The sequence below is a fragment of the Rhinoderma darwinii genome, chromosome 5, assembly GCF_050947455.1.
Source record: "Rhinoderma darwinii isolate aRhiDar2 chromosome 5, aRhiDar2.hap1, whole genome shotgun sequence".
Taxonomy (NCBI): Eukaryota; Metazoa; Chordata; class Amphibia; order Anura; family Rhinodermatidae; genus Rhinoderma; species Rhinoderma darwinii.
In genome coordinates, this window is record NC_134691.1 from 204,725,226 (window position 1) to 204,740,686 (window position 15,461).

The window sequence follows — 15,461 nt, forward strand, 5'->3', positions numbered from 1 at the left end:
ACTTCTACATTCTTTCTACTGAGCGCTAGGCTTATGCTTTGTACATCCAATTGCGGGGTATGCAACCCGAACCCTTACAGCACCTGAACACTCCATTCAGGAGTGCAGCCCATTGTTTCTTCTCTACATATCCCAAGCCTAGACTGGCAACCAGTGTCGACACAAGACATCAGTAGGCATTTGCACAACACTGGTCTACGAGCCAGACGTCATTCTACAGATGTTCCATTGAGAACACGCACAGCAAGACGGCATTGGAGGCTGGAATGGAGGTCTATTCTCTTCAGCGATGAGTCCCGCTTGTGTCTCGAATGGAATGATAGCTGAAGATTGGTCTGGAGATCATGCCATGAAGAGGCCTTCACAAGGGAACGTCACACCGGTCCTAATCCCAGGAATATGATGTGGGAGGGCATAATGTACGGTAACCAGACCCGTCTAGTCTTCATTTTAGCTACACTAACAGCTCTGCGTTACATTGATTTGGTTGTGGAACCAGTAGTACGGCCATTTCTCCAAAGTGTCCCAGAAACCGTTTTTTTAAAACAGGACAACGGATGTTGTTCATGCTAATGGAAGCAGCCTGCGTGGCCTAATGGTCTTCTGGCTTGTATCCGATAGAGCACATCTGGGACGTCATTGGTCGGCAGTTGCAAAAAATCTATCTCTCACTGATAAACTTAACCTAGCCTAAAAATTCTAGACTGTTCATGTCTTTGACAGTGGGCATACTTACAAAATCAGCAAGGGATCAAATACTTATTTCCTTCACTGTATATATCTACAGCTATATCGGCTGACTACAGCTTACACATGCATACACGCTTGACCCATCTCACCAAACGCATGTGTACTGACAATGGAGAGGTTACAAAGACGCTTTTAGGCTTTTTTCTACCAAAGTACCTAAGGATCAAGCTTTTTAACTGAACAAACTTCAACTCCAAATGTTTGGCCCACATACACTTTTGGTGTTTGAAAGCAAAGGAATTATCTCATACACATTCTATTGGAATATCCTGATGGAATGTTATTTTCCTATCACTGTACATCACATACTTATTACAATGTTTTGTATTATTTGTCACGGGAACTCCATCTCTTTCGTATAAAGCGAATGAAATAGTTCGGGAATCAGAACCATAGCATCCAGTGTTTTCAAAACAAAATAATGACATCAAGATTGGTCATCACATGCATTTGGTCTCCCAGCCTCTCCCAGTAAACAATGATCACAGTATTCAGCGTCATTCCATGTTAAAGTCTGCTTTTATTGAATTCAAGCAAAATAAGGATTCCTAAAACAGAGCATTATCAATGATGGATGCGTATGAAACACAATATTTAAGGGCAACCTTATAGGCCAGTCAAAAGTTCCGGATGAACTACAGTATAGGGTACCTGTTAGATAGAAATGACTAAAACGGCCTGTATAAAACATACAGAAAATAAATGGCAAACAGATGTCTACAACCAACAAATTTTACTACGTTGTAAATGGAAGTGACAACTAATCAACAATAATCTGATTGCAAAGGGTCAGCCAGCCTAGTACTACTACATGAAAGGAATTCCTAGTTACAGAACTGTGAAACAAGAGTGATGCCTTTCTAACAAGATTTCTCTACTTGGTCTCTTTACTGAAGACGAATTCCTTTTGACTTGAACACTCAAAATACCGGTTCCCAGTGGCTACTTCCGCTGCCTCTTCATAAGGAATATCTGATTGGACAGCTCATATACTGCACGTACGTACCAGTGTCTCTCTGCTTTTGAGTACCCAAAGCTAAAGTGTGGTGAACCAACTCTGTCTTCCTCAGTTGACAAGAGCGTGTATTTTTGCTGAATTAAAGTTCTGGTCCATGCCAGCTGGCTACGCCTTGGCATACAAGCCATCTATGAAAAAAATGCTGCCATTTGGTGCGATATTTAAGTAGAGAACGGTGATAAACTTCAAGAAAGCCTGTATGACAAAAGTTGGATAGAAGTAACAAATCCTTCTGTAATCTTGGATTCAGGGCCTTTTTTTTTTCACTTCCTCGTAAGCCAGACTTTTTTTTTCTCCCACATTCAACGAAGTTCAACATCTGCTGACAAATCATCATGCTGGTATTTTAGGTAGTTTGAATTTGGATCCTCTCACAAGTGCACATTTACCACATGGTATAGTATAGAGTTCCATTTATTTTTCAGGAGCTATGAGTTATCATCACATATGCTGCCACTCAATCACAGGTCGTTTTTTTTTCAATGGATTTTGCCACATGCCAGAAGTCGAATTCGTGGCTGACATTTGGATACTCTTCTTTTATCATCTTGCGGAATCCCATGTGACTGTTGGTGCAGACGATACCCACATTTACTTTCTTGGAAATCAAATAATCCAGGGCTTTTTTGCATGCAATTTTTTAGAGCCCAACATAGGATACGCCTGATCAAATTTGCAGATTATCAAAGTTCAAAATCTTTGTTAGTGTTTATGTCCAGAAATGTATAACAACAATATTCGGCGTTATGGCCGGGTGAGTTACATTGACCATAAACCGCCACACACATAGGTGACTGGTCAGGGGCCTGAATTTTTTTCTCTTGTTCAACTTCCAACAAATGGTCAATATTTGGAAAGAGATACGTTCTTTTTTTTTTTTACACCGATAAAAGGTAGTATGGAAAATAAATATTATGCCTGCCAGGAATAAGAATTGATTTATTTTAGTGTAGGTGTTCCCTCTGGACTGCAATTGACAGAACCAAATTTCCCCGTGGTTTTCTGTTGATTCTTGGTTGACTCTCCAAGTCTATTATAATGTCCACTGGCCCAATGGACATACAGTGGAGGAAATAAGTATTTGATCCCTTGCTGATTTTGTAAGTTTGACCACTGTCGAAGACATGAACATTCTAGAATTTTTAGGCTAGGTTCATTTTATCAGTGAAAGATAGATTATATAAAAAAAAAAAAAAAAAAAAAAAGAAAATCACATTGTCAAAATTATATATATTTATTTGCATTGTGCACAGAGAAATAAGTATTTGATCCCCTACCAACCATTAAGAGTTCAGCCTCCTCCAGACCAGTTACACGCTCCAAATCAACTTGGTGCCTGCATTAAAGACAGCTGTCTTACATGGTCACCTGTATAAAAGACTCCTGTCCACAGACTCAATTAATCAGTCTGACTCTAACCTCTAAAACATGGGCAAGACCAAAGAGCTTTCTAAGGATGTCAGGGACAAGATCATAGACCTGCACAAGGCTGGAATGGGCTACAAAACCATAAGTAAGACGCTGGGTGAGAAGGAGACAACTGTTGGTGCAATAGTAAGAAAATGAAAGACATACAAAATGACTGTCAATCGACATCGATCTGGGGCTCCATGCAAAATCTCACCTCGTGGGGTATCCTTGATCCTGAGGAAGGTGAGAGCTCAGCCGAAAACTACACGGGGGGAACTTGTTAATGATCTCAAGGCAGCTGGGACCACAGTCACCAAGAAAACCATTGGTAACACATTACGCCGTAATGGATTAAAATCCTGCAGTGCCCGCAAGGTTCCCCTGCTCAAGAAGGCACATGTACAGGCCCGTCTGAAGTTTGCAAATGAACATCTGGATGATTCTGAAAGTGATTGGTAGAAGGTGCTGTGGTCAGATGAGACTAAAATTGAGCTCTTTGGCATTAACTCAACTCGCCGTGTTTGGAAGAAGATAAATGCTGCCTATGACCCAAAGAACACCGTCCCCACTGTCAAGCATGGAGGGGGAAACATTATCTTTTGGGGGTGTTTCTCTGCTAAGGGCACAGGACTACTTCACCGCATCAATGGGAGAATGGATGGAGCCATGTACCGTCAAATCCTGAGTGACAACCTCCTTCCCTCCACCAGGACATTAAAAATGGCTCGTGGCTGGGTCTTCCAGCACGACAATGACCCGAAACATACAGCCAAGGCAACAAAGGAGTGGCTCAAAAAGAAGCACATTAAGGTCATGGAGTGGCCTAGCCAGTCTCCAAACCTTAATCCTATCGAAAACTTATGGAGGGAGCTGAAGATCCGAGTTGCCAAGCGACAGCCTCGAAATCTTAATGATTTACAGATGATCTGCAAAGAGGAGTGGGCCAAAATTCCATCTAACATGTGTGCAAACCTCATCATCAACTACAAAAAACGTCTCACTTCTGTGCTTGCCAACAAGGGTTTTGCCACCAAGTATTAAGTCTTGTTTGCCAAAGGGATCAAATACTTATTTCTCTGTGCACAATGCAAATAAATATAATTTTGACAATGTGATTTTCTTTTTTTTTTTTTTTTTATATAATCTATCTCTCACTGGTAAAATTAACCTAGCCTAAAAATTCTAGACTGTTCATGTCTTTGAAAGTGGGCAAACTTACAAAATCAGCAAGGGATCAAATACTTATTTCCTTCACTGTATATAGCAGTGTTAGTGGCAACTTTTTGTCACAATTATTTTCAACGGCTGGCCACATTTACATATAACTTGCATAATAAATTTGTTGAGGCAACTCTCAATCACAATAAAAGTGTTTTCAAGCACTGAATGTAAAGCAGTGGTCTGCTTTACCTCACATAAGCTCTTAGGGTATGATCACACAGTTTTTTTATGTGAAAACCGCGGCAAAAAATGCTTTCCATTGATTTCAATGGGGAGCGGAGGCGTTTTTCCCGAGAGCGGAAAACCGTCTCACGGGAAAAAGAAGAGACATGCCCTATCTTCGGGGGTTTACGTCTCTGACCTCCCATTATCAATGGGAGGCGGAGAAAGCGCATTTTGCGGTGTTTTTTTTTACCCGCGGCGCTCAATGGCCGCGGGTGAAATACGGCGTGCAGGCAGAGCAAAATCTGCCTCAAAATTCCAAACGCAATTTTGAGGCAGATTTTCTGCCTGCAAAAAACTCTGTGAACCTACCCTTAGAGAGTAATTCTTTAGTTGTAAGATAATTTTCAAGATCAACTGTGTGATCCTCGCTCTCAGTAGTGGATCCAATAATATCAGACATGTGAAAAGTGGAATCTCCATCGGAGTAGTGATGTTACTTTCCAGAAATGAGAATACCGCCAAAAAACTTGGTGTGGATGTATAGACAATAGAACGTCAGGTAAAGCCATTTCAGATTCACCTTTAAAAGGATACATTAACCAGCTCAGGCTGACGGTGTATGTCAATAATGTTTGGGTCACAATCAATTTGTGAGAATTGATCTGGCCCGATTACAAGCACTGATTTTCTCTTGGCATGCAGGATTTGGGTCAAAAAATTCTAAGCACTTTTTTTTCAGTTTTGGCCTTCTCCTGCTACATTGCAATTTAACGTTTGACTTAGGATCTTTGGCTTGAGTGTATTGTATGTGCATGGTCTGTTTGGCATCCAGCATCCCTTTAATCTATGCCAAACTCATTACTGTGACCGTCAGGTAAAGGTGTGCTTGCAACATCAAAATTGCAGCCACAAGTCGGACAATGCAATCCAGAATTACCCAAGTTTTTGCTGGAAACCTGTGTGTGCTTTCTTTTGCGGAATGGCAACTTAGTATGTAGATGCTGCTGTATTATCAGTAAAAAATGTTGGCAAAGCATATTTTCTTAGACACTTCCCCTTATTTGGTTAAAAATATATGAATCCTCTGTGAAATTTCTGGAACACATACCATAAGTATCAAAAATGTTTGATTCACGTACAATCTTTGCAAACCCGTCAAGGTCTCCAAAATCTTTCTTGGTTTACACAAGACGAAGACAAATTTTTTCAATGTTTTTGGGAAAAACATTGAGAATGACATCCATTGATTTAGTGCGACTTCCAGAAGAACATTCTCGAACCACACAGGGAGTCATCCTAGTAAATGAATTGTAATCCATCAGATCTAGCAAATTTACATGGAATTGTATTTGATATTTCTAACAAGCATTAATTTGCGATCGGTCCGGGGATTCCGGGCCTGGATAGTGACATCAGGGGCTTCCCCAGGAGCGAAATCCCAAGCTAGAGCTTTGCCAACGCTCTGGCCTGGGATTCCAGCATCTCATAGCCCCTAACGTCACTGTCCATATATGTGAATCAGTTCTTAGGCTGGATCTACACGGCGATTTTGGCCATGATGGGAGTTGTGCAGGTTGCTGTGTCTGTAAATCTCAGTCGCAAATAAGCAGAGCTCGATTTTTTTTTTGCGACTGCGATTTGCAGTCACGTCGATCTTGTGGTCGCATTGAGACTCCATTCATTTGCATTAGTTCAGGTCTCACAGGGCAGCAAGGCGACCTTTTGTCATGCAACTCCCATCATGGCCAAAATCACAGTGTAGCCTTCCTGGGTACATATGGCTTGGTTTGTTTTTTTTGTTAGCATTCATTGAGTGGCGTTATTAATGTGTTAGATGGAGCAAACTTTCTTGTATGTTGTATATGTGTGGGGGTGGTTACTGCTTCCATTTTTTATCCTGCACTCCTCTCATTCCGCCCTAGGGTGATTTTAATTAGTTTAATGCTAGTTCCTACTATCCCCGGGTATATTCTGTAGGCTTAGTCCCAGAACAGGGAGGATGAGCAGTGTAGGGACCCATCTTATAGAGGTCGCCTTGACATGGCAGGTGGGCTCACACAATTTCATCAAAATGTGCGCTAAGAACCTCACTATTGTAAGAAAGTTCAGCAGCAATGCATATTTATTTATCGTGTTTAGGTGCCATTGGTGAGTGCTGTCGCCACTTTCTTGTGTGCTGTATAAATTTGCAGTTACATGCGCTCTTGCTCCTGTATAACATGTTTTGTTTCATTTTGCTGGAATGTGCTGATCAAACTCTCTTGTCTCCTATGTGTTGCATTTATGTGGGGTGACTGCCTCCATTTTTTGATCTTGCACTCCCCCATTCTTCCCTGGGTAATTTTAATTAGTTTAATGCCGATTCCTACCATCCCCAAATTATATGTAGGTTTAGTCCCAGTTCTGGGTGTATGAGCAGCGTAGGGACCACCTTATAGAGGTTGTTTTATCGTGGCAGGTGGGCTCACACAATTTGATCAACATGCACGCTAAGAACCTCACTATTACAAGTAGATTCAGCAGCAATGCATATTTATTTATGTCATTGGTGTTCAGAGTGCGGTCGCCATTTTCTTGTGTACGAATACATAACATATATATATTACTTGTATCAATATCCTGCCTCTAATAAGCCACATGACTAACAATATCCATTCCTCTATACCCCCCAAAATACTTGTCAGACCCAATTTGAGAAATAATAACCTGCAGTGTCTGCTGCTTCTCTAAAGTGGGCGAACAAGTTGAAAAGACGCGCACTGCTACTTGAGAAGAAGCGCATGATGGCACCGCCTCCCTGTAACCCTCTTCTCTCTCTATACACTCTATTCCATACTATATATAAAGGGTCGGAGGGTACAGGGAGGTGGGGCCAGACAGGCGCTTCTGCTACAAAAGCGTCTCTGCTGCATAATATGGAACGGGAAGCAGCAGAACACATCACATTATCTTCCCTGTGCTCTACTGCTGCCGGTTCCATAGTGTAGACCTCCGGCGCCAGGATGGGGCTGTGGTTCATTGATTTTAGGACAGAGCATGCGTCTTGGACGTCATGATGAGGCTGCCGCCCAAGTTTTAGAGTGGCTATTTCAAACACATGACGTCAAAAGGAGCCAAAATTCCTTAAAGTACACTACAAAATGTATTTATATTAGACATGCTGCCACAAAATAAAAAGTTTATTGAAAAATTAGTTACACTTTAAATAAATACAAAGAGGGTTCTGTTCTAATAACGGAGCACTTTAACATGATTATGTGGCCATCCTCCGATACCCTTTGTCCTTTAGCGTTGATAGGCCTACAGACTTATAACAAATGGCATTACATAAAAACAATTTAGATGTATTCAGACTAGAGATGCACAATGCATCTAAATTTCGATACCATTCCGATGCTTTGCGCTGGGAAACTGTTCGATACCGTCAATTTATGTATTTTGATACGAAGCTGTATGTCCACACAGCTTAGTATTGAAATACATGGAGAACATGGAGCATGCACAGTAAAGCGCCCGCGATGTTCTCTTCCTTCAGTGACTGCCCCGCGCGGCATTAGTTCTGGGCGCGTCACAGTAGGAGGGAGGAACTCTCCTTCCCCCTTTCCCACTGCCACCAATAATGGGCTGAGTCCTTCCTCCTGTTTCCGATGCCATCAATGATGATCTGTTTCTGTCTGTAGAGGCAGGGAGGGAGAAGTATGGCGCGAGCGGTACAGGCAGTGGGTTCCTGTAGAGGTGCCTGTGTCGCTCGCACCCTAAGTTTGGAATCAGGACTGAGCTGCAGTGTAGTCACGGAGAGGAAAACCACAGGCATGTATTAGACCAGAACAGCCCAAAATAAAGGCACTAGTATTTGTTTCAGCCATCATTGAGGAACATTGGGGTTAATGTGACCAACATTAACCCTAATGTTACCATTAATATTAAAGGGGTTTTCCCACAAAATCACATAAATCCTCTACCTACAGGATAGGGCCTACATGTGATTGCTGGGTGTCAGCCACTGGGACCCCCAGCGATGAGGAGAACAGAGAACGAAAGTCCCCCGAAGTGCTCCATGAGAATGGAGCATTGTCACGATCTAGGGGTATGTGGACCCACTAGGCTGCTCCGCCGTAGCGGGGGGAAGTTGGCCAAGTCAGTCTATGCAAAGTTCTTAGCACAAGGGTACCTGTGAGAGTGCGGACAGTAGCAGAGGCTTTGGCACAGATGGAACTTGACTTTCACCCGGAGACCACTCAGCGTGGTCTCCGGTCATGTGATCGCTGTGACAGCGTGTCACAGCGCTCCTCCCAGCCACGCTTGTGCGCCGACGGTAAGGAGCTCAGCTATGTGAACGCTGTGACAGCCTGTCACAGCGATCACATGCGTGCCGACGGTAAAGGAGCTCCAAGATACAGCTCTATCACCAAGCTTCTGAGTGGTCTCTGGTCAGGTGATCGCTATGACAGCCTGTCACAGCGATCACCAGTTGAATCTTCTCCCTCTCTGGCAGACTGGAGAAGAATAATGGGGAGAAGAATAATGTAATGTAATAAAAAAACAAAAAAACAACACTTTTTTTGGTTTTTCAATAACATTTTTCTCCATAAATAAATTTGTCTATCTGCTACACGGTGACTTTGGCCACGCACGACACAGGTCAACCAGCCAAAGATCGCTATGTCCCGTAGCCTACATTGCATGTAATAAAAGTTAATGTGGTTGTGTCACAACATGCAAGTTGCCACAACATGACAGTTGCAAGAAATCCAAACCGTCGTGTCGCAGTTACTTGCAGGTTGCAACGCGACCACATTGACTTTCATTACTTGCATTGTAGGCTATGGGACACAGCGATCTTTGCTCGGACAACCTGTACACCGAGTATTTTGCAGTAGTTTCCACGTCAAAATCAGCACCAAAAAACGCTGTGTGAATTGGGCCTTAGGGGGACGTTAGATGTGGAGGATTCACTGCAAATTTTACCTGCGGATTTGCGCAGGCAAAGTCTGAAGCGGATTACAGTACAAGGCAAGTAGATGAGGTTTTACAAAGCTCATATGCATGCTGCAGACATTTTACACGGCAGATTTTCAAATCTTTGATATGTCGTTAAATTAATACCTTGCGGTCTGCTTTCCATAAAATAATCATTTTTGGGGTGTCAAAGGGGTTTTCAAAGGGGTTTTCCAGTCCACAAAAATTGATGGCCTATCCTCAGCATAAGGCCCTATTCACACGACATGGTTTCCCGGCCGTATGATGGCCGTTCAAAAAACATCCGTTACACAAAGAAAATAGGAACAATAGACTCCAAATGGGGCTATTCACACGAACAATTTTTTGACGGCCCGGTAAACCGGGCCGTCAAAAAATAATGACATGCCGTATTTTCGGCCGTTCTCCACGTAGGAGCGGAATCCCCAATCCCCGACCACAGCTTTGGCAACACTGTGGCCGGGGATTGGGGATTCCGCTCCAGGAGAAGTCCCTGACTTCGCTGTCCATATATGAACACAGTGACGTCGATGACTTCTGAAGCGGAATCCCCAGCGCTGTGGCCGGGGCTTACGCTCCAGACGAAGTCCCTGCCTTCACTGTCCATATATGAACACAGTGACATCCGGGACTTCTGAAGCGGAATCCCCACCGCTGTGGCCGGGGATTCTGATCCAGGAGAAGTCCCTGCCTTCAATGTCCATATATGGACACAGTGACGTCAGGGACTTCTGAAGCGGAATCCCCACCACTGTGGCCGCGGATTCCGATCCAGGAGAAATCCCTCACTTTACTGTCCATATATGGACAGTGAAGTGAGGGACTTCTCCTGGAGCCGTCCCCTACAGGTAGGTAGGGGGGTGTGCCATCTATGGGGGGTGACTATGTACAAGGGGGCTGTGTGGCATTACCTACAGGGGGGCTCTGTGGCATTACCTACAGGGGGGCTCTGTGGCATTACCTACAGGCGGGGCTGTCTGGCACTACCTACAGGCGGGGCTGTCTGGCACTACCTACAGGAGGGGCTGTCTGGCACTACCTACAGGAGGGGCTGTCTGGCACTACCTACAGGAGGGGCTGTCTGGCACTACCTACAGGAGGGGCTGTCTGGCACTACCTACAGGAGGGGCTGTCTGGCACTACCTACAGGAGGGGCTGTCTGGCACTACCTACAGGAGGGGCTGTCTGGCACTACCTACAGGAGGGGCTGTCTGGCACTACCTACAGGAGGGGCTGTCTGGCACTACCTACAGGAGGGGCTGTCTGGCACTACCTACAGGAGGGGCTGTCTGGCACTACCTACAGGAGGGGCTGTCTGGCACTACCTACAGGAGGGGCTGTCTGGCACTACCTACAGGAGGGGCTGTCTGGCACTACCTACAGGAGGGGCTGTCTGGCACTACCTACAGGAGGGGCTGTCTGGCACTACCTACAGGAGGGGCTGTCTGGCACTACCTACAGGAGGGGCTGTCTGGCACTACCTACAGGAGGGGCTGTCTGGCACTACCTACAGGAGGGGCTGTCTGGCACTACCTACAGGAGGGGCTGTCTGGCACTACCTACAGGAGGGGCTGTCTGGCACTACCTACAGGAGGGGCTGTCTGGCACTACCTACAGGAGGGGCTGTCTGGCACTACCTACAGGAGGGGCTGTCTGGCACTACCTACAGGAGGGGCTGTCTGGCACTACCTACAGGAGGGGCTGTCTGGCACTACCTACAGGAGGGGCTGTCTGGCACTACCTACAGGAGGGGCTGTCTGGCACTACCTACAGGGGGGGCTGTGTGGCACTACCTACAAGGGGAGCTGTGTGGCACTACCTACAGAGGGACTGTGGCAGTATCTACAGAGGGAAGTGTGTGGCAAAAAATGTACAAATGAAATTCATCCGATTTTAAAACGGACAAGGAAAAAAATGGATGCAAAACAGGTCCAAATCGGCCGTTGAAAACGGAAACACGGCCCGGAACGGATGCAAAACGTCCGGGAAAGACGGCTATTTTAATTGGCCGACACTCAGACCCTGTCATGTGAATAGAGCCTTAGCCATCAATATCTGATTGGTGGTGGTCTGTCTCCCTGCAGCCCCGCCGATCAGCAATTTTGAAGGGGCCGCGATGCTCGTACCATTGTCGCTATCCTTCATTTCCTTTACTGCTCACACTGTGAATCGCGGACACATTTGTAGCGGCGGTTCACAGTATTACAGTATACACTTGAATGGTAGAAGGCTGTAATACTGTGAACCGCCGCTACAAGTGTGTCCCCGAATCACAGTGTGAGCAGAAAAAGGAAATGAAGTGGAAGCAGCGCTCGTATAAGCACTGTGGCCCCTTCAAAACAGCCGATCGACGGGGGTGCCGGGTGTCGATCACTGACCGATCAGATATTGATGGCCTATTCGGAGGATAGGCCATCAGTTTTTGTGGACTGGAAAAGCCACAACATTTGTAATGGTCATATGGTGTCAGCGAACCAGCTTTGGAAATTTTTTCTCTAAAAGCCAGTTTGCGCACCATTCTTTGTAAGCGCCACCTTGCGCCCAGCATGTAAGAAATGCACACATATTTGGTATCGTTGAAGTCAGAAGAAGTTGCCAAATATGTATTCAGGTGTGTTTACCCAGTGGCATGCAACAGATGTAGAAAAAAAAAAAACCTCACCTAAAACCACACATTCACAATTTTTTCAAATTTATTTTCTATTGTTCCTTCCATATTTTAAAAAAAAGTAAAATATATCTATTATTTTTTTACACAATATGGAAGCCCAATATGTTCTGAAAAAAACAAGACCAAATTACATGTAGGTTGGAAAATAATAGAACAACAATGTGCTTTTAAATTGGCACTTGGCTAAAACTTAAAAATGGGCGTGGTTAGGAAGGGGGGTAAAGCTCATGGTCAGAAAGTGGTTAAACTATGAATTGCTTTTTGTTGCTAGCATAAAAGGTCATTGAAAATGTTCTTACCTTTCTGTCTTTTAGCTTTAGCTCTGTATCTACAACAGCTACAGAGTTCACATTTTTCACTAAAAAGAAGTCATCAAATTCTGCCCAGGTGTAATCTCCGAATACAACAGAGTGTCTGTTTATTAACTGCATCACATGAGCCGTTACATCTTCATTCTTTGCTGTGCTGAAGCATGAAAACATAAAACTAGCGTATTAATTGTCACAGCAATCAAGAAAAGTACTTTTATTTTCTAACACTTCCATTTTGAGAGCATAAGAACACTGTCACATTAAATGAACAATAACTTTAACAACTTATGAAATATTATAGTACATATATATATATATATATATATATATATATATACTTTGTAGTTTACTTACTGTTAAAATTTTGTTGCATTATCCATGAAAATTCTGTGTGAAGTATCTGCCTCTAGAGCACTCGCTGCCTGTAATCTGCTGTCCAAAACCTATTGTCAAGCAAAATCCGCCTCTAGTTACAGAGCAAAAAAGACGGATTGCTGGAAGTGGGGGAGTGTTGCTGCCTGGCAATATAAGTCTATAGAAAGGGGAGGGGAAAGCAGCAGGAGGGAGCGGAGAGAGAAAGATACACAGGTCAGCTGCCTAGACAAGACTATGGAGAGTGAAGGGTATCAGGAAGAGAGACCAGGAGAAGAGATAGACACAGACATGTTGCCCATACTAGTCTATAATAGAGGGGGGAAAAAATACAGAAGTGCAGAAGCTTCTGGTAAGATTTGTGTGATACCTCAATGCTGGATTCTCAGCTACACTGTTCTTTATTGTTAATATATATGTCCTAGACACACTATGTATATACACACACACACACATATACTAGTCCTTCTCAATGAATTAGAATATAATAAAAAAGTTAATTTCATTAATTCAATTTAAAAAGTGAAACTCATATAGATTCACTTTTTGAATTGAATTAATGAAATTAATTCAACTCATATTATATAGATTCATTACACACAGAGTGATCTATTTGCAGCATTTATTTCTTTTAATGTGATGATTATGGCTAATAGTTCATGAAAACACAAAATTTTGTGTCTCCGAAAATTAGCCCAATTTGAAAAATTATTTGTAATACCGAAATTTAGGCCTACTAAAACGTATGTATAGCATATGCACTCAATACTTGGTCGGGGCTTCTTTTGCATGAATTACTCCATCAATGCGGTGTGGCATGGAGGCGATCAGCCTGTGGCACTGCTGAGGTTATATGGAAGCCCAGGTTGCTTTGATAGCGGCCTTCAACTCGTCTGCATTGTTGGGTCTGGTGTCTCATCTTCCTCTTGACCATACCCCATAGATTCTCTATGGGGTTTAGGTCAGGCAATTTGAGGGTCAATCAAGCGCAGTGATACTGTGGTTATTAAACCAGGTATTGGTACTTTTGGCAGTGTGGGCAGGTGCCAAGTCTTGCTGGAAAATGAAATCAGCATCTCCATAAAGCTTGTAAGCAGAGGGAAGCATGAAGTGCTCTAAAATGTCCTGGTAGATGGCTGCGCTGACTCTGGACTTGATATAGCACAGTGGACCAGCACGGTTGCTCAGTGGTCCAAAGTCCTGTTTTCAGATGAAAGTAAATTTTGAATTTCATTTGGAAATCAAGGACCCAGAGTCTGGAAGAAGAGTAAAGAGGCAACAATCCAAGTTGCTTGCAGTCCAGTGTGAAGTTTCCACAGTCAGTGATGGTTTGGGGAACCATGTCATCTTCTGGTGTTGGTTCACTGCGTTATATCAAGTCCAGAGTCAACACAGCGGTCTACCAGGACATTTTAGAGCACTTCATGCTTCCCCTCTGCTGACAAGCTTTATGGAGATGCTAATTTCATTTTCAAGCAGGACTAACGTATTATTTTTAGGCCGGTGTAGTTGCATGAGGGCTTATTTTTTGCAGGATCACTTGTAGTTTCTATTGTTATAATTTTGGGGTACATACAACTATTTCATCACTTTTTATCATATTTTTTGGGAAGTAAAATAAACAGAGAACAGCAATTTTGGCAGTGTATTTTAATTAATTTTTTTACGACACAGAAGACCACACAGGAAAGGATGCACATGGCGTCCTAAGATACTACAGATAAGGAAACATTTTGTTGTTATTTATACCATAAAATTAAGTGCGGAAAAAGACAGAACATAGATAACACCATGTAATAGTCTAGACGTATTTAAGTAAATTACTTTAAGTAAAAGTAATTATCTGATTGGTTGATGGTTGTTAAAGAGGCTCTGTCACCACATTATAAGTGCCCTATCTCCTACATAAGGAGATGGGCGCTATAATGTAGGTGATAGCAGTGTTTTTTATTTAGAAAATGATCCATTTTTACCACTTATTAGCGATTTTAGCTTTCTGCGAATTACTTTCTTAATGCCCAACTGGGCGCGTTTTTACTTTAGATCAAGGGGGCGTTGTACAGAAGAGTGTATGACGCTGATCAATCAGTGACCAATCAGCGTCATGCACTTCTCCCCATTCATTTACTCAGCGCATAGGGATCCTGCTAGATCAGTATGTGCTGTCTTATATTGACACATTAACGTTACTGAACGTTACTGAATACACATTCCTTACAGCCAGGGCACGATGTCCATTCACAATCCCGACACTTTGCTAACGTTTGTGTGGTACTTACAGCAGAGCAAAGCGTAATCTCGCTGTAACCTGTCATTTACAGCGTGATCTCGCGAGATTATGCTTGGTTTGCTGTAAGTATCACAGAAACGTTACTGAAGTGTCAGGATTGTGAATAGACATCCCTTCCTGGCTGGAAAGAATGTCTATTCACTGTCTAAACACTTCAGTAATGTTGATGTGTCAGTATAAGACAGCACATACTGATCTAGCAGGATCCCTATGCGCTGAGTAAATGAATGGAGAGAAGTGTATGACGCTGATTGGTCAGCGTCATACACTCCT

At 43.4% G+C, this 15,461-nt stretch overlaps 1 protein-coding gene across 3 annotated transcripts in view; it reads right to left on the reverse strand.

The window, feature by feature from the left end:
- TRIP13 (thyroid hormone receptor interactor 13) overlaps positions 1-15,461 on the reverse strand; it is a 202,918-nt gene that overhangs the window by 116,703 nt on the left and 70,754 nt on the right. For all 3 annotated transcript variants that reach the window (XM_075826882.1, XM_075826881.1, XM_075826883.1), the window contains exon 3: positions 12,515-12,680. In XM_075826882.1, the coding sequence (XP_075682997.1) occupies positions 12,515-12,680 (166 nt within the window). The remainder of the gene's footprint in view (positions 1-12,514; positions 12,681-15,461) is intronic.